The sequence below is a fragment of the Globicephala melas genome, chromosome 4, assembly GCF_963455315.2.
Source record: "Globicephala melas chromosome 4, mGloMel1.2, whole genome shotgun sequence".
Lineage (NCBI taxonomy): Eukaryota > Metazoa > Chordata > Mammalia > Artiodactyla > Delphinidae > Globicephala > Globicephala melas.
This window is the reverse complement of record NC_083317.1, coordinates 18,517,916-18,545,497: the sequence shown is the minus strand read 5'-3', so window position 1 is coordinate 18,545,497 and position 27,582 is coordinate 18,517,916. Positions and strand designations below refer to the sequence as shown.

The 27,582-nt window shown below is 39.0% G+C and overlaps 1 protein-coding gene across 6 annotated transcripts in view; it reads right to left on the bottom strand.

The window, feature by feature from the left end:
- The window catches only part of APP (amyloid beta precursor protein), a 272,613-nt gene that overhangs the window by 198,167 nt on the left and 46,864 nt on the right, over positions 1 to 27,582 (bottom strand). For all 6 annotated transcript variants that reach the window (XM_030880953.3, XM_030880952.3, XM_030880955.2 and 3 more), the window contains exon 2: positions 19,406 to 19,573. In XM_030880953.3, the coding sequence (XP_030736813.1) occupies positions 19,406 to 19,573 (168 nt within the window). The remainder of the gene's footprint in view (positions 1 to 19,405; positions 19,574 to 27,582) is intronic.

Below are 27,582 nucleotides of genomic sequence, written 5' to 3'. Positions count from 1 at the left end.
ATACAATGGAATATTACTCAGCCATAAAAAGAAACAAAATTGAGCTACTTGTAATGAGATGGATAGACCTAGAGTCTGTCATACAGAGTGAAATAAGTCAGAAAGAGAAAGACAAATACTGTATGCTAACACATACATATGGAATTTAAGAAAAAAAAATGTCATAAAGAACCTAGGGGTAAGACAGGACCTACTCGAGAATGGACCTACTAGAGAATGGACTTGAGGATATGGGGAGGGGGAAGGGTAAGCTGTGACAAAGCGAGAGAGTGACATGGACATATATACACTACCAAACGTAAAATAGAAAGCTAGTGGGAAGCAGCCGCATAGCACAGGGAGATCAGCTCGGTGCTTTGTGACCGCCTGGAGGGGTGGGACAGGGAGGGTGGGAGGGAGGTAGGTGTAAGAGGGAAGAGATATGGGAACATATGTATGGGAACATATGTACATGTATAACTGATTCACTTTGTTATAAAGCAGAAGCTAACACACTATTGTAAAGCAATTATACTCCAATAAGGATGTAAAAAAAAAGAAGATACTGTCCACAGTGTGGGTTATGGATAGAAGGAATTTTTCTTATGATTGTCAGTCACATTCAAAGAGAGCATGCCATGATCCTGTCTTTATTTGAAATGTTGATATTTTGTTTGTTGTGGAGTTTGGGGCATTAATTTTTAGTGCATTAAAGGAGTTCCCTGGTGGCCTAATGGTTAGGATTCTGGGCTTTCACTGCCGTGGCCCAGGTTCAATCCCTGGGCAGGGAACTGGAAATCCCGCAAGCCATGTGAAACAGCCAACAATAAATAAATAAATAAATAAATAAATAAAAGACAAAATGGTTATATTTTTAAAAAATAGTGCATTAAAATATTATTTATCTTGCTTCCTGATTGCCTCACTTGCCTCACCCTTGTCCCAACCCCGAGGTCAATCAATTAAAAAATCAGACACTGAGAATGAAAAAAAGCTGTGGTACATCCAATGGATTACCTAGCACTAAAAAGAAAGAAGCTATCAAACTATGAAAAGACATGGAGGAATCTTAGTTGAACATTACTAAGTGAAAGAAGCCAGCGTGAAAATACATGTATGATTCTAACTACATGACATTCTGGAAAAGGCAAAACTATGGCGACAGTAAAAAGACCAATGGTTACCCGGGGTTAGGGGGAAGGAGGGATGAACAGGAAGCACATAGAGGATTTGGGGGGCAGTGAAATGATTCTATATGATACTGTAATGGTGAATACATGTCATTATACATTTGTCCAAACCCATAGAATGTACACCACCAAGAGTGGACCTTAAGGTCAACTATGGACTTTGGGTGATAATCACGTGACAATGTAGGTTCATCAATTGAAATAAATGTACTACTATTCTGCTGGGGGATGTTGAGAAAGGGGGAGAAGCTATGTACGAGTCGGGGAAGGGGGTACACAGGAAATCTTTGCACCCTCCTCTCCATTTTGCCACAAACCTAAAACTGCTCTAAAAAAATAAAACGCTGATCAGTGTAGTACAAGGCAAATTCAATGGGGAGGTACATGCTATGAAAATACACAAAAAAGGATATCTAAATCAGATCCTGGGCGGGTACTGAGAAAGTTATTCTTCCAAAACACTTGCCAGTAACTTAGCTCTAAATGGAAACAGCTCTTTCCCTTTATTTTATTTTGTTCTTAAATATCTTAACTCTTCAATGCATGCATTTCAGTCGTAGATAATGCTCAACTTGAAATGCCACTAAAATTTAATATCCCCAGGGTTTTTTCCTATATGATGAAAGGTGAAGAGTGGCTTTTTGTGCAGCAATATAATCCTCCCACCACCTCTCCTTGTTTATTATATCACACAGTACAGCACTCATGAGTTATAAACTTTATGACACTAGAGAGTTTGCCATGAGGGACACAACATTATGTGCAGTAAAGTGTGCATTACTATATTTTTCTAAAGGGGTTCTAGCTGCCACTTCACAGAAATATCACCCTGCTGAGGATTTTCTCAGGAGTTTTCAGTTTTCTATTAAAAAACTCCTACAGGCACAGTCAAGTCATATTTTCTTCTTTTTAAGTTAAAACCAAAAAGCTATCTGTAGGGTACAAATTGATAAGTTAAAAAAAAAAAAGGTCTCTTGCTCATGATGTGCTCCATCTTCAGTGTCCTAAGGTATTGCACCAATAATACCTGGTACAACAGAGCAGTAACTTATTCGGTGGATAATTTTCTAGCAGATAGAATTGCATACAGACCAGTTAAGATCAGTGAAGACAGGGCTTCTTCCCTGAAGGTCACCAGAGAGCTTCACGAGGTGATCAGCCAAACACAAAATTCCCTTCCAGTTCCCACCCGGAAATCTAGGACATACGTGTTATTTACTGTGCTGCAACTCCTCTCTCCAGAACGTGGACAATGATAATTGTTAATAGGCAGTTGGAGGAGATTATAAAATCTGAACCACGTGACTCCCACATGTAGTTTGCCTACTGCCTTAACAATGGAAACGGAAGTGGCAACTTCCATGCTTCCAGTCACTTTTTTTTTTTTTTTTTTTTTTTTTTGCGGTACGCAGGCCTCTCACTGCTGTGGCCTCTCCCGCTGCGGAGCACAGGCTCCGGACCCACAGGCCCAGCGGCCATGGCTCACGGGCCCAGCCGCTGCGTGGCATGTGGGATCTTCCCGGACCGGGGCACGAACCCGCGTCCCCTGCATCAGCAGGCAGACTCTCAACCACTGCGCCACCAGGGAAGCCCCCCAGCCACTTTTATCCTGAGACAAGGAGTTATTGATTCGACTTTGCCAAAGAGTATAAAAATTTGCTGTTCTCAGTTCAGGAGGTATATTTTAAACAGGGGAGGAACACCAAACATTAAAGTGACAAAACTTCCTCTGAAGCACATCTAGTCCCAGTTAATCACAGTGATTACCACAGGCACAAGAAACCTCCAAGTCAGAAAGCAAACACCAGAACACAAAAACACAACAAAAAACATACTAAAGTTTCTGACAAAAATTCTGAGTACTAGATCTTATTTTTTATTAAGCAGCTCCAGTATATCACCAGAGACAAATAAGCGTTTTTGTGTTATGAGACAAATAAGCATCTTATGTTGAAAAAGTAGCATAGTCTTCGGCAAGAATAAAAATTAAAGTAATTAGGCATGCAAATGTGCTCGTGGTTAGTTGAGTCCCTGACTTTTCACCATAATTAAGTATAAGCATAGCTCAATGTTTTACATTTTCTTTGTGCATCTCACGTCTTAACATAGGAAATAAAGATATCTGAGATCCCTAACCTATTTAATTTGTATGTATTCCAACACATGCAACTGCACGTATTGCTAACACAACAAGCATTGCTGATAATTTGCTAAAACAGCAGGCATTAGCAAAACCCGACTTTTATACAGCCCCCTTCCTTTTCTAAAATGTATCCTATGTGCATCCCAATTATGAGTGACTATTTTTTATTATTAAAAAATTTAGATGACAACAGCTGTATTAAGAAACACTTAAAGCAGAAACAAATCCAGCTTGTGCCAGTTACTTGAAAGGCAAACCATCCTCAGTTCCTACAAACCTTCCTGAATTACACAGGCAGCCGCTGAAGAAATACACACCCTGTGCCCCAAACACACTCTTCTTAAGACCCTAACACCACAGTTCAGATGCGCAGGCCCCGTAGGGTCTCCCAGGTGGACAAACCTCCTCCACTCACAGTGTAATAGATGTCAATCCCTCTCTCCCACTTCAGGAATGCTTTATTGTATTTATTGCAGTGCTCCTCACATTGGGGTTAGGTATACACGTGCACCACCTCCCCAGTGAAAATACACTTTCCAAGGGCAGGAAACACAATTTCCTCCTCCTGTGTTGCTCCACCTTCATTAACGTTGGTTTAAGGTGATCAGGAGGCTGCCAACATGCCTGCCCCTCTCTGCAGTGCTCTAGCCCCCCGTCCTCTGGAAGAGCACTCATTAGTGACCATATTTTAACTCTGCAGCTCCGGCCCCGTAGCTGGTTACAGCCTGAGGAAAGCACACTGAGGACGGCATTCTCCTTCCTCGAGAGTTGTGAACTAACACATCCAGGCTCTGGTTAGATGAGGGAGGATACACGGCTGGCAGGCAGGGTAAGTCGTAGCCAGAGATGGTGCCTGTCAAAACCCGCAGGGGAATGGGAACTAGGCCTCTGGAAGAAGCAGGGAAATAAGAGGTACAGAGAGAGAAGCTAAGATGCGACAGCTGTGTACCCAAGACAGCGATAGACAGCGAACAAGACAGGGACCACCTGAGCACCTCTAACGCCAGCGAGGCGTGCCGCATCTCCTTCAATAAGCCCCCTTTGAAACATAAGCTATTTTGGTAGCTTTATTTCCCTTCCGAATGAACAACACCCAAGAAAAAAGCCCAGCTCAAAAGTTGGTTCACTAATGTTCCCTTCCCTGATCACTTCAGCCTCTGAATCCAAAGCATTTTATCCGATCGCTTGTATTTGATCACCGACCACTTTCCACCTCCTATTACACTGATGTGCCTTCCTGCCCCATTAGAATATACACTCCTTGAAGGCAGGGACAATATGATTCATTTTTGTGTTCCCTCAATGGTGGTCAACACTGTGATAGCACAGTAAGTGCATGATAAATAGGTAATGATTATTTCTTGCTAAGTTCAGTCCATTAGACATAGGGAAATTTAGTATATATTAAGCTCCCATTGGGTATTATCAATGTATCTCTTAAAAAAGATTATCTGAATAGTATGATATTATAGTTGGATTATAAGCTTTTGAGAAAAATAAGCACTCAGTGCCTTCTAATATTATTCTTCCAAGTATGATGTAGCAACTTTTACCAGTGATAGCATCTTATATAAAAAGCAATAGATTAATGTTAATAAATGTTAATAAATACACAGCTAAGGAAGATACTTAGGAAGATTAAAAGCCAAGCTCTCACTTAGGCTAAGGAGGCCCATCTGACTGGCCCAGGCATCTGTAACAAGCAGTTATTTTGGCCATACAAACATGTTTTATCTTTGAAAGCAAATCTATCTGTACATATATTTAAAAAAAATTTTTTTAAGTGAACTGAAGAAATTTCAAATACTAATAACCAAGAGAGGTAGAGTAGAAACAATCTTAGATCCATATTAGAAGCTTGTAGTTGGTAACTTAATTGGTTTTCCTCACTACAGAAAACTACCTTAAAACTTGGTCACCATCAGAACATTTTCATTCTAAATTTTAAAAATCTAGAGTCTCCCTTCCTCTCCCTCCCTCCCTCCCTCTCCCTCTCTCTCTCTCTCTCTCTCTCTCTCTCTCTCTCTCTCTCTCTCTCTCTCTCTCTCTCTCTTTCTCTGTCTATCCAAATTGAAAATATATTAATCTCAGACAAGATGACATTTAAGTTGTTAAATACACAAACCAAGAAAATACATGGATGATATTTAAGAAAGCCAAGAACATATAGGTATATATACAGAAACATAAAAGTATTTAAGACATATATTGTTAGAGTCCTACAAAAACTTTCCTTTATTTGCAACATTAAGGACAAACAGAAAAGTAAAAAAAAAAAAAAAAATGTGGGCTTCCCTGGTGGCGCAGTGGTTGAGAGTCCGCCTGCCGATGCAGGGGACACGGGTTCGTGCCCCGGTCCGGGAAGATCCCACATGCCGAGAGCGGCTGGGCCCGTGAGTCATGGCCGCTGAGCCTGCGCGTCCGGAGCCTGTGCTCCGCAACGGGAGAGGCCACAACGGTGAGAGGCCTGCGTACCGCAAAAAAAAAAAAAGGACAAACAGGGGAACCCTCAGAGTATCCTTTTGCAACAGGCCACCTGGGACAAGGGATTAATTCATGCCAAAAGTCATATTTACACACAACTAGATTCCAAATGACCAAGGATATTTCAAGAACACAAAATCAAATGTGGCTAATAAAAAGCTGTAAACAGTTAATGGTCAGGGTCATGGGAATTGCTCCTAATTCTGAAAAAATTTACTTACTGTTCTTTCTAGTCTTTCAACATTTAAAATCAATTTTTAATCAAATTCTCCAGTATATTTCTTTTTGAAAAAATATGCTAGAAATTATGTAGTGTTATTAAACTGGTGTTTTAAACATGTGAGTTAGAAGTCAATAAATAACGTGTGTTCCTTTCATTCATCTTAATCAATTTACAGCTGTGCAAAAGGGATAAGCAACACATCTATCTGCACAAGGAGCTTGCAAAAAATAATGTGGACTCTGAAGGAGGTAAGATAGAGAACTGGGATTCCAGACTTCTCAAAGAACAAGAATGACTAGATTTTATAATTATTGGAGTGATAAGCACAGGGGGCATTCATTATACTATTCTTTCTACCTTTACATATGCTTGAAATTTTGAATTAAAAAGAACTAAAAGTTAAAAAACGAGTCCAGTGGAAACAAAGTCACGCTTTTAAATTTACATTACAAGTGAAAAAACAAAAATATAAACAAATCAAGATCTTAATTGTAAATGCATGATGGCACCTAGGTAGCATGTATGAACAATACATGAAACAAAAAATCAAACTCTATAGTAAAATGGTATAGAGGTAGCCTAATCATAGGATATTTTCATCCTGTGAAAGTTTTACATATCAATTTCTTTTCCAAAGAACATATCCAAGAGGAGTATAAAAAATATATGTAATTGAAGGTTTATTATGTGTCTGAATCATTGCAAATGTTTTATGTGTAGCAAATCATGTAAACCTCTATCAGTTGATAATGGCTCCATTTCATAGAAGATGAAATTGATGAAGTTAGAACACAACAATGAAAGTAGGTGACATCTCTGTTACGGTTTATCACAGGAAATTAAATATATAGTTCCCTGTGCTATACAGTAGGACCTTGTTGTTTATCCATTCTATATATAATAATTTGCATCTGCTAATTCCAAACTCCCAATCCTTCCCTCCTCCACCTCCCTTCCCCTTGGCAACCACAAGTCTGTTCTCTATGTCTGAGTCTGTTTCTGTTTTGTAGATAAGCTCATTTGTGTCATAATTTAGATTCCACACATCATTTTGCTGTACAGCAGAAATTGACACAGCATTGTAAATCAACTATACTTCAATAAAATAAATTAAAAAAAGAAAATTTATCATAAACTTTAAAAAAAAGTAGATGATATCTCTGAGCACTCAAAGAGTGTATTAATTCTAAGTTCTAAACTACTTCCACTTCAGAGTCTAAGCCAAAACAAAGCGTGTGCTAAACAATATATTTTTGTTTCTGGATTAAAATAACATAGTCTCTCCTTTAAAATTTTCTGGAACACAAAGAAAAATAATATCTTAAATTGTTTCTCAACATAAATTCTTGTAATAATGAGAGATATTGGAGACAATATCTAATTTAATTGAGAAGGAGAACTGGAAACTGAAGTTGTTCTCTGATTACAGTGTTTTTTTAATTTATTTAATTTAATTTATTTATTTTTGGCTGCATTGGGTCTTCGTTGCTGCATGCAGGCTTTCTCTCGTTGCGGTGAGGGGGGCCACTCTTCGTTGTGGTGAGTGGGCTTCTCATTGCAGTGGCTTCTCTTGTTGCAAAGCATGGGCTCTATGTGTGTGGGTTTCAGCAGTTGTGGCATGAGGGCTCAGTAGTTGTGGCTCGCGGGCTGTAGAGCACAGGCTCAGTAGATGTGGCACACAGGCTTAGTTGCTCCGCGGCATTCCCGGACGAGGGCTTGAAGCCATGTCCCCTGCGTTGGCAGGCGGATTCTTAACCACTGCGCCACCAGGGGAGCCCTCTGATTACAATTTAATGAGGTGCTGGGAAGCAAGATGCAGCTGATGAAACACCAGTGCAATAATGGAAAGTACGTGCAGTGCTGTGTTTTCACAATGATGACCTTATCTAAGAGCAAGGCACAGAAAATGTTTCAGGGCACCAGCCTATTTCCCAATAACGTGGCCCAAGTCTGTTTCTGACATTGTATGCAAATATACTGTCATATGCATACATTCATACTTAGAATTGGAAAATATTGTGCAAGAACCTTGTATGACGTGTAAGTCAGTCATACCAACGTGCTGAATGTAAAGACAAATGAGGAAGGTACAGACACCAAAATAAATAGGACAGGACACGAATGTGAAAACACAAACAGATGTGTCCACGTACAGCCAAGATCCTCATTCTCTCTCTGTCAATTTATGTCTAATTTTTAAAATGTCAAATCTATTGTTAATTAAGTATACTCCAATAAAAAATAAAAATAAAAAAGATATATAAAAAAACAAACTTTAAAAAAATGTCCAATCTATACAAGATTATTTATTTGTACCTCAATAAAGCTAAAAAGAAAAATATATTATAGAAAAAAACATTTTAAATAAATAAATAAGGCGGCAAATATAAAAGTCTGTAGTGTTACTGCAAATATGTAATAACTGAGTATGCATTTCGGAAGGAGCTAGACAGTAACAAGGACAAATGTTAAATCAAACATTAATCTCATTAAATGAAAACTGTGTGGGAAAAAATATCCAAACTGGTTTCATCTCTTTTACCTCTGAATCCTATGGTTTATGCAAGCAATCCTTATAAGCATACAGACCAATAATGCAGAAAATATATCTGTACTCGTATATAGATAGCTGGATACCTCTACTTAAAATTTTTCACTTAATATGAATTTTTGCATCTTTCAAATACCAAAACCACAAAGCATAGGTGCCTGTCATCTATAGGTCAATTTTAAGCTCAAAAAGGTAGACGGCACACAGAGCAAAATAATAATGGCCAAGAATGTTCCACAGCTTCTACCATGGCAGTGTGTCTATGATATGCCCTCAAAGTTGATTTGATTTAAAGGATCTCGTGTTGTTATTTTTAAAATTAATTTTAACTTCACATCACTATAGAATGAAGGCAGCAAGGTTGACAAACAAGTCTCGTCTGGGAGTCCCTGTCATGTTATATATTTTAGAGTAGACAGCTGGGCAAAGGAAATGGCTTTGTTTAACTCATCAGCTTTTGTTTGGTCCAGGCACTGGTATGCTTTGTTCAGCGATCCTGTTAACTTATAGACAAAACAGCTGTTCATTTAGAGCAAGAAGGTTAAAGAAACAGAAAACACATACTGTTAATTGCGGAAAAGAAAACACTTAGGAAAAAGAGAGTTTACCCATAATCTAATAGAAAGACTAGAAACAAAGCCACATTCACCTAAGTTTCCCAGATGGAAATCTCTGCCAGCACTTGAGGCTTAACCTGTTCAAAGCTCCCTCCAGAGACCTGCTCCCAGTGTAAATTAGCAGAGCCGTGGACACCTGCTCTAAGCCCCTGCCTCCCAGGATGTGTTCTGCATGTTAGGGATGCAGAGGGTTGAAGAGCCTGGGTTTTAAGTTCTCTCCTTAAAAGAGGAGGAAGAACAGTACTGAGACTTACACAATTTCTCGTTGAATTGACCATATTTAACTTTTACAATACACTCCTGTGTGCTCCTATCATAAAAGGAGGACGTGGTCTAAGATTGGTTAAGCAGCTTTCCTGGACTGCTCAGGTGTCAAAGAGCAAAGGCTGCATCTGAATGAAGGTTTGATAGGGAAGCCCATGCTTTGCCTTCACTGTGCTTGACCCTAAGGGCTCCCTTATAACAGCATCTTGGGGTATCTCATTTGTGCTCATCTATACAACAAGGATGGGCATGATGATCTTTCCTATCCCTTTCACACTAGCATCTTGAGATTGGAATTCCCTTCTCTCCCCAATCCAAATCACCCTTAGATATAGGCTAATTTTTCCAAAAGTGTCTTGACCAGAAAACACTCCTGCTAAAAACAATCCCATAGCCCTTACTCATCTCTAGAATTAGATCTCAAAACCCAGATTTACAATCAAGATCCTCTACTTTACAGCCCCATTCTACATTTTCAATTTCCTAAATTCTTTTCTCAATTTATCTAATTGTGTGTTTAGAAGCTCCTATTAGCCAACAATGTTGTCTGGCCACTCAGCAACACCTGACACGAAATCTCATCTTGAATCAGGAAATATCTGCTCAATTTGCCTGAAATAAATTTGGGACAGAATAAAACTCTTCAGATGAAGAACTGAAGTATACTTCCAATATTTTCTTCTCTCAACCTAAAGCCTTTGGTTTAAATAAAACAGTGTTGTTTTTCTTTCTTTTGAAATGAAACCTCATTTCATTCAAAAGAAAGACGACAACAAAATCTAAAAATTCTAATTTTTCTTCCTAGGCTTTATAATGTATGTTTCAAGGGGAATATTATCCTAGTTTTGATCTACTTATAAGACTTCTAGGTTCCTTAGGCCAATACCTGGGTAATGTAACAGTTCATTAAGGCAAATGGCCACCTTAGGCTGTTAAATGATGAATAATTTACATAGCTATTTTCAAATTGTTTCTGCACTGGCAGCACTTTCTATATCTAGTATAGAATGAAGGAAAGGAACTTTTTTCTACCAAAGGACCACAGAGGACAATAATCGTCAAGGGAACATCTGTTGTCATCTATTACTGCACACAAACTATCCCAAAACTTAATAGCTTCAAACAGTAAGCATTTCTTATCTCACACAGTTTCTGGGCCTGAGGAGTCTGGAAGAGACTGAGCTGAGTGATCCCGTCTCTTACAAGGGTGCAGTCAAGATGTCAACTGGGGCTGAGGTCAAATGAAGGCTTGACTAGGCTACAGGATCCACTTCCAAGTGGTTCATTCATTGCTTGGCAAGTGACTGCTGGCTGCTGGCAGAAGCACCGAGGTCCTCAGCACATGCACATCCCTACAGTGCTGCTTGAGTGTCCTCATGACATGGCGGCTGGCTTCCACCATAGCAAAAGTATGTAAGGTAGAAGCCACGTGCTCTTTATGATCCAGGCTCAAATGTCGTACACGTCATTTCTGCAATATCCTCCTGCACACTGCGGGAGGAGACTAAGGACTACGTGTGGATGCGAATACGAGGAGGGAGGCAAGCACTGTTGGGAGCCATCTTGGAGGTTAGCCACCACATAATAATTTAGAATTCCTCACAATTCTGTGAGTTGACTGAGTGATCCTTCACATGGTGTCGTCAGCTAGAGTACTGCAAGGAAGCCTGCAAAGTCCACCCTGGCCTTGCATACGTGGCTGGTGCGGGCAGCTGCCTGGGAGCTCAGGTAGGGCTATTGAATGAGGGCCTCCATTCTCTTCTACTTGGGCATCTCCACATGGCTGCCTTCCCAGAGTGCAAAAGGAGACACTTCTAGGCTGAATTAAGGCTTAGACCCAGAACTAAACCAGCACCACTACCACTCTATTCTACTGGTTAAAACAAGTCTCATGTCCAACCAAGATTGAAGGGGAGGTTGTAACTGCTAGAAAACATAATTCAACAGTCAACAGTAGAACATATTAACACAGGGTCACATAAAGAACCATCTAGGGTTGCTTCCTGTTTTCAGGAAGTGTACTTAGTGATCATTTAGTACATTTAACTGAATATTTAAGGCCCTGCTATATGTTTATCACTCTACTATTGAGCATTATCATGGCACCTACATCTCAAATGGGTAAAAATAAACTGAGGGCAAATTTGGACTGAGGGCCAGCAACCCCTACCTCTTGCTTAAAAGTTTCTTTAGGATTCTATCAATGGAAAGAAACAGTCTCTGCAGGAGGAGACCACAAGGCCATTTCAGGAGAGGTTCTTTCAGTGTAGAGAGCAGGGCAGAACATCTGCCCTATTCAGTTCCAATCTCTGTGCCAACAACAGGCCGTCCACAAGCAGTTACTAAATGACAAACCACATGCTCTGAGTCAGAGCCGAGTGTTGCATAAAATGCTTTGTAAAGCATGATCTCTAGACAGTAATTCTCAGTGACACTTTAGGCCTAAAATCCTTTTGCCCAAAGGAGCGAAAGTAAGTCCTAGTCTTAGCTCAGGCTGCCATAACAAATTACCGTAGACCAGGTGGCTTAAATAACAGGAATTTATTTTCTCACAGTTCTGGAGGCTGGAAGTCTAAGATAAGGGTACCAGCATGGTTGGGTTCTGGTGAAGGTTCTCTTCCTGGCTTGCAGATTGCCACCTTCTCTCTAGGTTCTCACATTATCTTTTTGTGTGAACGGTCAGAGAAAGCAAACTGTGCAAGCTCTCTGGTGTCTTTTCTTATAAGGGCACTAATCCCATCACAAAGCCCCCATCGTCATGACCTCATCTAAACTTGATTACCTACCAAAGGCTCCATCTCCAAATACCATCCCATTGGACCTTAAAGCTTCACCATATGAATTTTGGGAAAGACACAAACATTAAGTCTACAGCAGTCCTCAATACACATTTGATGAAAAAAAAAAAAATGAAAAAATAGTGCTGACTGTGCTAATAAAGAAATGTAAAGAAAAATTTTATATTTCAAATATGCAAGTATTTGAATGATGACTGGGCAAAAACATAACTATTATGATTGGGGAACAGGAGGGAATTTATGGGTACCAAGAATGCGTATGCTATGAGATAAAACGCTGATTACACAAACCTAAGTTTCAAACTATCTTCCCAATCAAACTTTATAAGGGCTTTATAAGAGCAAAGGTAAAAGACTCGATTTTTACTTTTTTCTCCCTAATCTTGCCCTTGACCAACAATAGGACCAAAGAAATCAGGAGGCAAAAATGCCAACATTAATAATAACAACAAAACAACCAACAGCAGGGAATACAAACTGAGAGGAACATGAAACTATGAAAGATATGGACTAGATAATTCACTATCAAAAAAATATATTTGACACATCATATTAAGCTAAGCACCAACAGATACGATGTGCAGCTATACAAGTGAGTTAAATTGGTTAGCAAAAGGTCAAAAAAGGTCACGATCATGAGTTCAGTTGGTTTCATTCTGTCCTAGGACCACAGACTGCTCACAGCTGCCTCTCTGACTCAGCCAGCTGTCTCTAAAACATCTGTGTTTTGGTCACAAGAGGGACTGAGAACATAAAGAAAAAAATGATTCATCACTATTGAGAGAAAGTAATCAGTAAATGAATAGCACTGTAAATGGTGACAGTAATGGGTTTTGTACATTTAAAAAAAAGGGAATTTGCACAATGATGCCAGAATATAGTGGATAAGCATCTTCATGGTGCTGAACAAACATACTTGTCAACCTGGAATTCTATACATAACTAAACTATTGTTCTATAAGAACAACTTCTGGAAATAACTAAGTAAGATGACAGGCACCCAAAAAAATAGAGGAATCAAAATAAACATTATGGGAATAGAGATGCTTTGGTGAAAGGATTTGCTGTAAACACTGAATCCAGTTAAAGACAGAACCTACGACTGTGAGAATTATGACAATAGAACAGACCATAATATTAAACTTCAAAAATATAAAAATAATATAGCTTACAAAATCTGTGAGAAGGGGAGTTGGAAAAATTACAAACATGATTTTCTTTGGCTTTCTTAGCAGGGAGTCAATTAACTGTCTAAAATTAAGATATGGAGCTAAAAGAAAATAAAGGAAAATAAACATTATCCAATAACACACACAAAAATTCAATCCTACAAATGAAACTATTATTTCTAATTATAAAAGAAAAATTTTAGACTACCTACAAAGTGGAAAGTGGCAGAAAGACCCTAAAATGTCAATAAGCATTGTTCTAGATAGTTTAGGATGTACCATTCAATAGAAAAAGTTGAACACTGTTTAAATGTTCTGAGTGAACACCTCTCCAGCACCCACCCCCCAATACCTTCCCCAAAGCTGGTTAAAGTCATGATGTGAATTCCCTCAGCTACCTACTCTCCAACCTATAAAACTTTTAAAAGGCACTGTGTGTTTCTAAGCCCATTGTGTTGGGCTTTGGTCATTATTCTATTTTGCCCCCATGCCACTCTTCAACCTTTTTTCTGGCAAGAACTCCTCTCCCCACACCAGTTGGCTCTGGTTGGGATGCCAAACAAGCCATACACCCTCATGACCAAGGTGGGCCAGTCCCAGTACATACTGAGTCCTTGTGGATATGGTGACTAGTCCAAAGATAGATGGGTGACTGAAAGCAGGACCAACGAGAACCCTATCTGGGAATTAGAATGCACACTGGCAGAATGGGGTTGGAAATCCAAACTGGAACAACAAACTCCCAGAGTTGCCATCTTCCCTGGCCTCCTAAAGGAAGCCATCTTTGCAGGAGAAAATGAGGTGAACATAAAGGAGAAAGGATAAGCAGAAAACAAGAGACCCCAACAGAGAAATTCCAGGCAGCACTGAGTCTCAGTTTCGATATCTGAGGACCCAGTTACTGGTTGCCTTTTTAAAAACTCTGTAAGCTATACCTACCCCAAGATCCTCTCCATCAATGGGAGAAAATATTCTCCATGTACGAGTAGATTTCAATCACCTGACGACATAAACTGCCTAATTAACCCACCCTATTTCCCCATCTTTTATTCTCTTTTCTAAGACTCAGCCAGTCACTAGTTTTCTTACGATGGATCTACCCTTCCTACAGTTTAGTGTAAGCTTCCCTCAGCTAAAGTTCCTTCTCTTTAAAAACAAAGCCCAACAAAAAACAAAGCCTTTCCCTTTTCCATGAATTGCCCACAGGCTCTTTGCCTCTTGGACTTTCCTCAGAGAGACCACAGATGGCATCAACACCCATACATGTTATTCTTCCTGGAACCTACTGTAATTTGGCTCTTCCCATGCTATTCCCTTGAAATTGCTATCTTAAAGATCAATAATGAACTTTTATTTGCCAAATTAGGAGACTGTTTTATTATTAAAAATGTCCATTATTCAGAAAGGGGCAAAAGAGATTATGTACTGGGTGTTCTAGCAGTGAAATGCAGGTGTTGTCTTCCAAAGCCTGGGGTGGTAGGGGAAAAGATGACCTGATTAAACAGTGTATGTTCTTCTGATTGACTCTCTATAGGCTACTTTACAACCCTGTAGGAGTAGATACTGTAGATACCTGATAGCAATGCAAATGTTTTCTGTCTCATGCAATGCAGATCAGATAATTCCTGTTCACAGCCATGTGAATGAAGTTTGTTGAAAAAGGATTTAAATCTCTTCAAGTCAAACTGGTTAACATCTTACAGGTTACCTCATCAATTAATGAATTGAGTAAAAGTTTTGATACGCATTCATTTTGCAAGGCAGTCATGAGTTGCCTTGTCAAAAATTATACTTCAGTCACTTCTGGTCTGCATCACACTTGCACTCTCATCATTTTCCTCATTTAGATATTAACCTGGCTCGACTTCCAGCACATAATACCACCTAGTTCTGATCCTAGGTTTCTTTGTTCCCCTTAAATGTTGCAAATCACCAAGTTTCTTTCCCAGGATTCTTTCCCAGAGGCATCATGACGGTAAAATGAGAGCAAACACTTGGCAAGGTAGCTCAGTACCTTGTTAATGCTCAATAAAATTTAGTTGGTACTAGCATTATCAACATTATCGCCATGTGCCAACATCATCATCATCAGTTTTTAAGTTGCTAAAATTATTTTATAAGCCTTTCTCAGCCCTGCGATCTCCCTCTAAGAACATGTCCTGTATCTTACTCATCATTGCATCCTTAGCACCCAGAGATATAAGTCTGAAGGAGGAAGAGAGAACCACTGGACTCTAGAAAAGTATTCATATAATCATCTTGCACTAAAATATTTCTAATGAAAGACGTATTTAAAAGGCCCCAAATAAGCCTCTCTAACTCCCAAGCACCAGTAAAATTCTGGGGGAAGGCCTGGAGGGACTCTTCACTTCCGCTTCCCTCTCCCACTTGCTAGATCATGGGATCTAAGACCCTTACAGCCTAGAGTCACTGGTGGAATGGGGCGGGGCAGGACAGCAACAGTGTTCAGTGGAAATATAATATAATGGAAACATAATGCCAGTGTAATGTTAAATTCCACAGTAGCTACACTGAAAAGTAAAAAGACACAGTTGAAATTCATTTTAATAACATACATATTCACAATTTAGTAACATATAGATGATGTTTACAACAGTATATACAAAGTATTATCATTCCAATATGAATCAATCAATATGCAATCAATATGAAATCAATATGCAATCAATATGAAATCAATATGAAATCAATATGAAATTACTGATGTGATTATTTTATACTCTTTCTTCAGGTAAATCTTTGAAATATGGTATTTGTTGATATCTTACACTTATAGCACACATTATAGCCACACTGCAGGCACTCGACAGCCATGCGCCGCTAGTGGCTACTGCCCTGGACAGCTCTGGAGTAGAGGCTCCAGTTGGGTCCCAGGGAACTGAGAAACTAGATATGAGGTCAGAGTGACAAAGCAAGAGGGTGGCTTTTGTTTTTGTTTATTTTTTTCAGGGTCAGAGTGCTCATATTGACCAGCCTTCTGACTCAGCCCTTCATGATGATTCACAATAAAATGGTGATTGATAAGTTTATTTATTTTTAATTTAAAATTAATTCTTATTGGAATATAGTTGATTTAAAATGGTGTGTTAGTTTCTGCTGTACAGCATAGCGAATCAGTTATACATATACATATATCCACTCTTTAGAGTGGATATATGTACATGTATCTTTGGATACATATACATCAAATATGTGATTCTATAGAATCAATCTATAGATTGATTCTATAGAATCAATCTTTAGATTCTATTCCCATATGGGTCATTACAGAGTACTGAGTAGAGTTCCCTGTGCTATACAGTACGTTCTTATTAGAGGGTGACTTTTGGAAATGCTAATGTACAGTCATTCTCTTTCTTTTAAAATGATAAACACCTTCCATGACACATCCTGGTGTTACAGAATAGAGATCACATTCATTAAAAGGGTCCACAAGCCCTGATGGTCTGGCCCTTTCTTAACTTCTCTAGCCTAATGTTTGTCTAATCCATCTTAAGACTCTGACCTGTTGTGTATCATTGTACAAGACCTCAGTGGGTGGTAAACTGAGATAGGCAGATATAACCAGAATTTCAAGACAAAGGAGAAACAACCAAAGGGCTCACTTTCCTCTCCCTACCTCCACCCCATGGTCACCAACAATCTGGCAAAGGCTGGGACTACGAAGAACCACTCTGTGGCTTATCCCTGGGACAAACAACAGACTAAAACAGGAAGCGAAGTTACCCAGGCATTAGTGGGATCTCTAAGTGGAGTGGGAATAGGGTTGTTCTCAGGATCATGAAGAGTAATTTTTATAGAGTCATCATACAAATGTAGAAACATCTGATTATTCATGACTGACACTGAAGAAAAACTTAGATGCCAACTACGATATATACATCAAAATAGCCATTCAACAGAAAATTATGTGGTCAACGTCATTAAGGAAATTTGAGTTGTAGCCTTTAAAAAAATTTATTTAACATTCAGAATGCATAATCTGCATGTGTATCTAGATAAGTAAAATGGTATCAAAAACCTAAAAGCATGCATGCACAGAGTTCCAATTTACCAACTCATAACTCATCTACAAAACTGTACTAGAGGAACTCTTCAATAGAATGTAAATATTATTTCCAAAAATGTATATTTTAGAAATGTCATATCCAGGCAAAAGTGAATTTATTATCAGTCCCTATATAATAAATGTTTTTTAAAATAATATAGAGGATGCCAATATTAGTGATTTCTACTTAAACATGAAGAATTATCTTTTCACATCATAGTTCATACTCCTTCAAGACAAAAGTTACTTGATATGCAATATATTGTGATAATGCAAATGCTTCTTTGCTTCTCAAAACACCCGAGTTAGAATTTAGATTGTCTTTTCTTATAGTGCTACCAATAAAAAAAAATACATGTGGGCATATATGTATATGTTAAAAAAAAATATATATATATATATATATACACACACACACACACACAGAGATATATATTTCATTAAACACTCATTTTGGATCCAACAGGGCTAAAGAAAATTTTCTTGTACATAAAAGATTACAACAAAGGAAATGTTGCCAGGTTATCCATTGTTTATGTAGGGTAAGAAATTTTGCTTTGCCAAGAGGTGTAAGACTAATTCCTTTAAACGTTCTTAAAACACAAAAAGCCACATATTGTAGGAATATATAACTGTCTAGAAATGTGGGACAAAATGCCTTGGACTCCAGTTATTTTAAACTGAATTAATTAAAAAAAAAACCCTATACAGGGCTTCCCTGGTGGCGCAGTGGTTGAGAGTCCGCCTGCCGATGCAGGGGATACGGGTTCGTGCCCCGGTCCGGGAAGATCCCACATGCCGCGGAGCGGCTGGGCCCGTGAGCCATGGCCGCTGAGCCTGCGCGTCCGGAGCCTGTGCAACAGTGAGAGGCCCGTGTACCGCAAAAAAAGAAAAAAAAAAAAAAAAAAAAACCCTATACAATAATAGCAAGAAAACTAGGAGAAATTACACAAAGGCTGAAGATCTCTACAAATGGCAAGGGGGTGATTTCCAGGATCTAAAAGTTATATTAAAAAAGCAAAATACAGAACAGTGCTTATTGTAAGCTACCTTTTGTATAAGCAGAAGAAGGAAAAATATAAATTCTCTCTTTTTCAAGAAGGATAAATCAAGAACGATGAAAATATTTTTTAACAGAGGATGGATGGCAAGTGAGATTTCGGAGTGCAACTGCTTATTTCAATATTTTAACAATGTAAATGTTTTAGGTTTTCAAGTCGTAAAAATAAGGCGAGAAAAACTAAAATTAAATATAAACAAATAAATGAACTAAAATATATCAAATTGGTAACAGAGAAAATTAATTCTAGTCACTTTAATTTTATTTTTTTAATATTTTATTGGAGTATAGTTGATTTACAACGTTCTGTTACTTTCTGCTGTATGGCAAGGTGAATCAGTTATACATATACATATATCCACTCTTTTTTAGATTATTTTCCCATACAGGTCATTACGGAGTACTGAGTAGAGTTCCCTGTGCTATACAGTAGGTCCTTATTAGTTACCCTATACAGTAGTGTGTATATGCCAACCCCAATCTCCCAATTCCTAGTCACTGTTAAACACAATACTTTGCATTAGCCACAGTGGGATATACTCTAAAGATAAAAGGAAGAGCCAAGGTATCTTAAACTTTACTCAGTTGGGTTTTTTTCTCTTTTTTTTTTTTAAATTAAAGTATATCTGACATACAAGATTATATTTCAGTTGGTTTATTGATGGTTATTATATGACATAATTTTTAAAATATTTATGCATACTGTAGGGTAAAGCAAGTAAATATATTAATGGTATGGTGAATCATTAGGAACCAAGACATTCACTGCAAGAGATAAAATACAAACATAAAAGAAATTAAATTAAAAAAACATGCATGTGACCCAACATGAACCGCTGGCCACCAGCGGAGACTTACTTCTTGGCAGTACTGTAGGATGCCCTCCTTGGTGCCAATGCAGGTTTTGGTCCCCGATGGATCTGACTCCCACTTGCCATTCTGCACGTTCATGTGCATGTTCAGTTTGCCACAGAACATGGCGACTTGCGGTTCTGCAAGCAGGCCAGCATTGCCATCAGTGGGCACCTGAAAAAATAAGTTTTGGTTAGTTACAAAAATCCATAGCTCTGGGGTGGAGGCTGGGGGGAAGGGCTGTAAAGAGAAATGTGGCCTGGAGCAATGCCAAAAATAGTTCTATTCCTCCTAATTCTCAATTATGAATTCCTTTGGGTTAAGCATTATGTATGCTACAGACATCTCCAACCACATATAATACAGTGTTGGGTTTTTAACATTGAAATGAAGAAATTAGCAGTATTGAGAAGAATTTATTCATTGAAAAGCTTATACATTTCCCCCATGGCAGATTTCATTGACAAGTTTATCCATTTTGCTTACTGCAAGGTCCTGACAATAAAATCAGATGTTTTTCTGCGATAAATAGAATCACTCTGGAGGAAACCATATTCTCATAATAACCTCCAAGTGACTCACACAAAGAACAATGCCAAGTCCCTGCATGGTGACCAGCTCTGTGAGTAAGGCTGTATGTCACCTCCCAGAGCTGAGGGCATGGTATCAGTGGCGTTTTACTAATTAGCAAGTGACAACTTCATAACTTTTCGGACTGAAAAATTACTGTAGCATTTACCAAGCACAAACATGAATGAATATGTTGGCCATTCCATCGGTTTTCTCCAGAACATTCTCTGGTTATCACTCTGTCAGCTCTGAAGAGTACAGTAAGGTTGCTGGTGTCTCATCTCCTCAGCTACGCTGCAAAGAGGTGACAAGTCTCACCCAGGGCCCAGCAGAGCACCTACTGTGTAGCAAGCTCTCAACAGGTCTTAGCTATGACCACTGCAGGCCACACACCATTTTGCCAAAATAACTTTGAAATGGGTGCCGTTTTGTATTTCCAAACCCTTCTGCCCACCAGTATTACATTCATATAAATATAGACATATTTTTTTGGCCACACGGCACAGCTTGCGAGATCTTAGTTCCCCGACCAGGGACTGAACCCGGGCCCTAGGCAGTGAAAGAGCTGAGTCTTAACCACTGGACCACCAGGGAATTCCCCATATAAATATTTTTAAAAGGGAAAATGGAAGTTCTGAAATATCCATACTACCTCACTTAATAGCTCAAAAAGAAAAAAAAAATCAGCAAAAGATGAAAAATAAATCCACAGGAGTGCAAGTGTTATGCGAAACCAAGGTATCAAAAGACACAGTGGCAAAGTAATCCCTCCCTTGTTAAATCCAGCTTCGGAGGAAATGTGTGAGATCCATGCTAAGAAGAGTTAACTTCCAACAGAAGCCATTCATGCAGCAGAGAACTGGGTGATTCTATAATAACTTGTATCATTTCTAAAAATTGTTCACAGGAGGGAAAAAAAACAACACTAAAATTACACCAAGAGATTTCAGTTAAAGAAATAGCTTCCTGACACTTCCCCCCACAGAAATGTAAAAATAGATCAAACATCTGTCCGTTCTAGTCATCATCATATATATTTTGTCCATAAATCCGTAAGAGGATTTTTGTCCTTTAAAAAAGATAATCTTGTACTGAACCTAGCTGAGACCTATCATAGACCTGAGTGCAAAAGCTCCTGGCACAATCTCTAAAACCATGTTTCAGGTAACATTTTCTGCATTTCTAGTTCTACTTTATATGGCATGTTTAGTAAAATTCTACCTCTCTGCTGCCAGATGTAACAAACAGCAGCTGAGGCCACAGTATCGGATCGTCAGCAGAATAGCTAGGACCCCTCAACTCCCCAATTTGCGGCCTTGCCCACCACCTGCAATTTCCAAGCCAGAAACTGAGAGGCTCATTCTCCAAGAGATGCAAAGAAGCAGCCTAAGCAGAATGTTCCATAAACGGAAGTTTCACAGTTTTCCTGAGGGAATAAGAGAAAATTCAATGCTTTGATCCTCAAAATCAGAATATAAATGTTGTCCATTTTACTGAAGTAGGTAGTAAGATAATAACATTGAGAAAAAATCAAATAATGATCAGATACCTATAGATAAGGCCCTATCTTAGATGCAATGAAGGACATAAAATACATTTATAATATATAGATAAATATATAAAATTTATTAATGTACTTGTTTATAAAATATGGGCTTTGCCCATGTTTTAAATTCCATTATCAAGGAATTTAAAATCTAATAATGAAATCACCATTGCATTCCCCATTGCACTTTATTCTGCTCAAATTCATTCCTGTCCCAAAGATTTCCAGTCTTAGAATCTTGGGGCCTTACCCCTAACTGAACAGAGGGACTAATGACCCTTTACCACTGTTGGTATTTATTTTGCTGAATAAATTCTACCTCCACCATCTTAACATTTCTCTGTACCTCTGACTCTCCACAGTGTGTTCCATAGTTACTATCTCCTTGTATGTGCAAAGGCCCTTCATTCCATATCCTCCCCTCAAGGAACAATGAAGTACCAATTTCTCTCCCCCATGGTAGCCAGCTTCCAAGATGACCCCTAATGGTCCCTACTCCCTGGATTCATGCTCTCGTCACGGCCATCCCATAATGTATCAAGGTTTGTCTGTAGCAACAAATAAAATAGGGCAAAAATATGTGTTTTCCAAGGCATGGTCATTAAGAGCACTAGGGTTTCTTCCTTGCTCTCTGGGATCACTTGCTGTGGAGGAGGTCAGTTGCCATGTTGTACAGACACTCAAGCAGTCCTGTGGAGAGGCCCATGTGATGCGGAACCAAGGTCTCCTGTCAACAGCAATGTAAGTGAGCTGGGAAACATCCTACAGCCTCATCAGCCTTCATCTGATGGCAGCCCTGGCTGACATGACTGAAACCTCAAGAGAGACACTCCCAAATTCCCAACCCACAGAAACTGAGATAGTAAATGTTTGTTGTTTTAAACCATTGGGTTTGAGGTAACCTATTACACAGCAGTAGATACCCAATAAGTTCCTCCTTTTCTCCAGCTCCATAATACATCCACAAATAGGCTCTGATCTCCTCTACTGAAAGAAAGCAAATAGACAAAAATTACCTCATTCCATTCTGTTATCCCCTAGAGGAGGGTGTCAGCACATTTTCTATGTAAAAGGCCAGAGAGTAAATATTTTAGGTTTTGTGAACCCTGCAGTCTCTTGTAACTAATCAACTCTGTTGCTGCTATGCAAAAGCAGTCTCAGACAATATGTGAAATGAGTGTGGCTACTTTACAATAAAATTTTCTTTACAAAACAGGCGGTAGGCCAGATCTGGCCAGTGGGCCATAGTTTGCCTGCCTCTGCTCTAGAGGAACCGTCATCTTCCCATCACTTCCAACAAATTCTAGCAGGTGGTGATTTAAACACTCACTGATACCACCTTCTTACCTGCTTCTCAGGACCCTGGCAGTTTGGTTTACATTCCTACCATCCGAACAATTTTCTCAAAGGTTACATACAACCTCCTGAGAAAGGAAAGCCTTTTTCTTCAATACCTGTCACTTTTCATTTTCTTTGCCATACATGAATTCTTCCTTGGAAGTTTTTTCTCTTGGCTTCTGTCGCAATCAACTACCCTGGCTCTCTTTATTTTCCTGATTATCCCATTACTAACTCAAATTCCTTCAATTCCACAGCATAAGACATTCCTAAAGATTAGGCCATTGCTTCTCTTTCACCTACTTTAAGAAGTCTTGGTGTTTGCACGCTTTCACCTCCTAGCTGCTGAGAGGCAACTCCAATATAACAACAGCAACAATAATAAATGACAGCAGCTAACATTTCTTCATTCAGTAAGTTTGAGTATGTAACACATGCTAGGCACTGATGTATTGGGTTGGCCCAATAGTTTTGGGGACAAAGCAGTAAGTCAGGCAAGTCCTTATCCTGACAATAAGATAACCAATCAGTTTGCTTGGATCTGAGGGGTTTCCAGGATGTGAGACTTTTAGTGCTAAAACTGGTAGACTCCCCAGCAAGCTGAGACAACTGGTCACCCTACCTGACAAACACATCAACTGTTTCTCGATTGTTTCCTAGCTTGACTTCTTAACATCTTTCTATTTCTTCCATTCTTCACTTTGTTATCCTTCTGTCTTCTTGACTTTACAGTTATTTTGATGCCATCTGTTTGCATGTTTGTATGTTCCAACTACCAAATGGTGGTAATCTTTCTCCCATTCCCTTCAAATGAATTGATTATGGCCCTATCAAATTACTGGAAAACATCTTTAATTGCCTTATGATCTCTTCCTTTTGACAATGGGAGCTAAGACAAGAAAACAGATGTTTCAGTTCCTTTTGGATTTTCTACCAGATGAGATCTAATATTAACTTAAAAAAATAAGTATGATCATTAACATGACCCGTTTTCTTAGAATGGAGCTGTGTAATAGTTCAAACTTTGATTCCTCAATACTTAGGGTAACTTATTATGCTAGAAATTATAAAACTGGCTGTACGTATATATCTGTTACATTTGACATTACAAGAGGCCCTTCACAAATAAATACTTCAATCACAAAGACATGTTTCTTGGGCAAAAATTCTTTCCCAAGCCAACACCAGATCAGAGTAAGGCGCTGGGAGGTAACAGATTGAACCAGAAGCTTTTCTATTCTTAATGAAGCCCACCTGCAAAGAATTTCAGGTTTTAAGAAACATATCCCTGGCTCAGTTAATTAAAACAAGACAAACAACCCAGGATCCTTACTGGAATCAAATAACCCATTTAAGAAACAAAGCCTAGCTGCTGGGAGCAGCCCACTCCCTGGCATTCATCCAGAAGGAAACCATCACCAGCCAAGGTGGTCACATGGAAGATAATACTTAGCCTTCCAAGAGCCCAACAGGTTTACTCAAATCCCTTTTTTCTGAATGAAGCCTCAAAAAGTGGCCTAATACATCATACACAAGGTCCTATTCAGGACGTGTTAAAATGGATGCTCTTAAAACTTAAATCTTTCAGTCCTAGAGTAAGTTATTTATAGCCAGTGAAAATGCATACCCTGTCAAAGTTATCCTAAAGATAATGATTCCTAACTTTACAAAAAACATTTCTCTTAATAAAAAGAAATACAAAAGCTTTAGTGGATGGGAAATATAACCACTTAAATAACTATTACATTTTAATGTTGTTTTCATCTTAACATTATCTAAGGTAACTTAAGGTTACTTGGCAGAACTCCAAGACAACACCTAAACGATTGGCACCCTGCTATAAATGGCCATTCATGGTCCCTGCATTTCTGAGAGACTGAAGATGAAGATAATTCTTGTAACCTGAATGACTTTGCACTGACATCATAAGACCAGAGATGCTTTCCCATGGGAAAACAGTGCTCAGTGACAACGGGCAGAATAACTGGCTGAAACAATGGCACATGCACACACTGCCTCAAAAACAACAGGCTATTTACAGCATGCTCTGAACTACAGAGACTCAAACACTACACCTAAAAATGCTGTCAATCTTTTAAAAACAACCATTTGCGGCCAGAAGAATATTTAAGGCTCATACTATATAGACAAGCTACTCAAGTGAAAATGGACTTTCCAAAAGCAAGTTAGCTAGAAAACGGCTTTCCAAAAGCTTAAGGGGAAATTAAAATAAACAAATATACATATATACCTAATCTGGGCCAATCTGCAGAGGTAACCCCGAACCTACACCTAGAATCAATGCAATTTACAAGCGCAAAAGCAGCTTCTCAAACAAGTTCTCCTGCTGTCTTTCAAACTGGGTGTTCCCTTTCCCCAAAAAGTTTCTCTTTATTATCATCAAGGAGATCAAAATTCCTTATAGAGCTGGCTTGGCAACATTCCTCCCCACACAGTCCCAACTAAAAGGAAAAGGGAACAAGGAACTCTCTGTTTCACTGGCTGAAAAGTCTTGCTTGGCAAGGAGAAGGCACGGATCCATAGCTCAGTGCATCCGTGGATTTATGTAACTTTAAGGTTTGTGGCTAATGAAAACCATCTTGTTTCTGCATTTAAACGAACTTCTCCCTGGTCTGAATAGCTGGCCTCATATAGTCACTTATTTGGTACTATTTAATCAGTTCACAGTTTCCTCAGGGTCAGATTCTCGTATAGTGAGTATCTTTTAAAAAGCACACAGCAATGCTATTTCTATTCCAGCTCTGGTTTCCTCACAAAAATAATTTCCCCTTAGCCTGGGCATAATATAATTATACCCCACGAAAATGCTTTGAAAACATTCCAATATTCCATTTTCAATGTAATTATTCTGTAGAATCACAATCAAGAAGATTTGAGTGTGAACCCCTTTCAAGGCCAAATAAAGTACCTCACTTAATCCTTAACATAAACAAATTTTCATTCTCAAAAGGAAAAGACTATCTGTAGGGCTTTCCTTTAAATGCCAAAAAACAAAACAAAACAAAACTTAAGCAGAACCAGAACACCTGAAATTGCCCATTTTATCTCTAACAGAGGAGAACTGAAATTAAAATCAGAATCACAGAACTGAAAGGATCTGTAAAATCATCCATCCCAACTCTAAGCAGAAGGAAAAGGCTCTGAAGGATTTGTCCGAGGCCACAGAATTATGAAGAGGCAGAGCTGGGTGTTGGACCTACACCATCAAGGTTTTGTTGATGCGACCAGGCTGACTCTCAAATTAAAATGGAAAATTGTAATTTTCCAAGGTTTTGCCCCTGTGCGTGTGTGCACGTATTTGTGGTGAGAAAGAATGCAGGAGTTAATCAAAGCATACAGAAAACTGAAATGTGATTACCGAAACTGTACACAGCTTCAATTTCCCTGTGTGGAGAGGCGGCCATGTTCCTCACATCCATTAGGTGCTGCACAATTATTTCAGAGCTCGAGTTTCAGGCTAAAAATGATGTGCCACAAAAGTGCGTGACAAAAGATGGGAATTTCCTGGTGGCGCAGTGGTTAAGAATCCACCTGTCAATGCAGGGGTCACAGGTTCGAGCCCTGGTCCGGGAAGATCCCACATGCCGTGGAGCAACTAGGCCGATGCGCTACAACTACTGAGCCTGTGCTATAGAGCCCATGAGCCACAACTACTGAGCCCGCATGCCACAACTACTAAAGCCCGCGTGCCTAGAGCCTGTGCTCCGCAGCAAAGAGAAGCCACCGCAATGAGAAGCCCGTGCACTGCAACAAAGATCCAACACAGCCAAAAGTAAGTAAATAAATTGAAAAAAAAAAAAAGTGAGTGAAGAGAGTAAACATTCCTTTCAGAGAATTAACCCACATATTTCACTCCTTGAAATTTGACATTCTTTTGGGGACACTGTTGACCTGGCTTCAAATGACAAGTTAGAGCTCCTTGATGGATCCATGGCCTCTGTTAATATTGATAAAGCTAATTCTTATACTGGGACCCCCAAAATGAAGGCCATCCCAGTGGTGTGGTCCACATCACAAATCTAAACCTATACCAGCCTGTACGTAAGGTAAACACCTGTCAAGAAATCCTAACAAACCAATCACAATCCTCCAACTCAGCTTAAGCTAGCTTGATTTACCCTAAAAATAGGACCTGCTAGCCTTATAAGGAAATTCCCTTCCCGACCTTCTAGACAATCATGCCGTTTCAGTGTTGACCCTTCTAAAGCTCTATAAACGCGCTCTTGTCCCAAATCCCATTAGAACAGTGATCTACTGCTTATGAGGCGCTGTATTCCCCCAATCCATGGATTGTCTTCCTTTGAATAAAGGACAACAAACTCATTATTAAATTGTTTTAGTTTCGCCATTTGACAGTATGAAGCTATTTTTCTGCTTAAAGGATAGATATTCTAAAGTTGACCCCAAATTTCTTCCAATTCATAACAAAGGTCTGTAAATAAATTCTTGCTGCTGGTGCACAGTAGAAAATCAGTTCTCCCAATAGAAACCTTTGTTATTCAACAATCGTGGAATTAATTACCAATTTCGAAAGCATGAATTTAGGTAGGCCCGAGAAAAAGTGATACCCACTGCCTAGAACAGATATAATACTGGAATTAAAAAAAAACAGAGCCTCATGTATGACAAACTCTTTGTCTATCGTTTTTGATCCAATTAATGCCCATTTAGTCCTAAACAGTAAATGTTCTATATTCTAACTGCATGC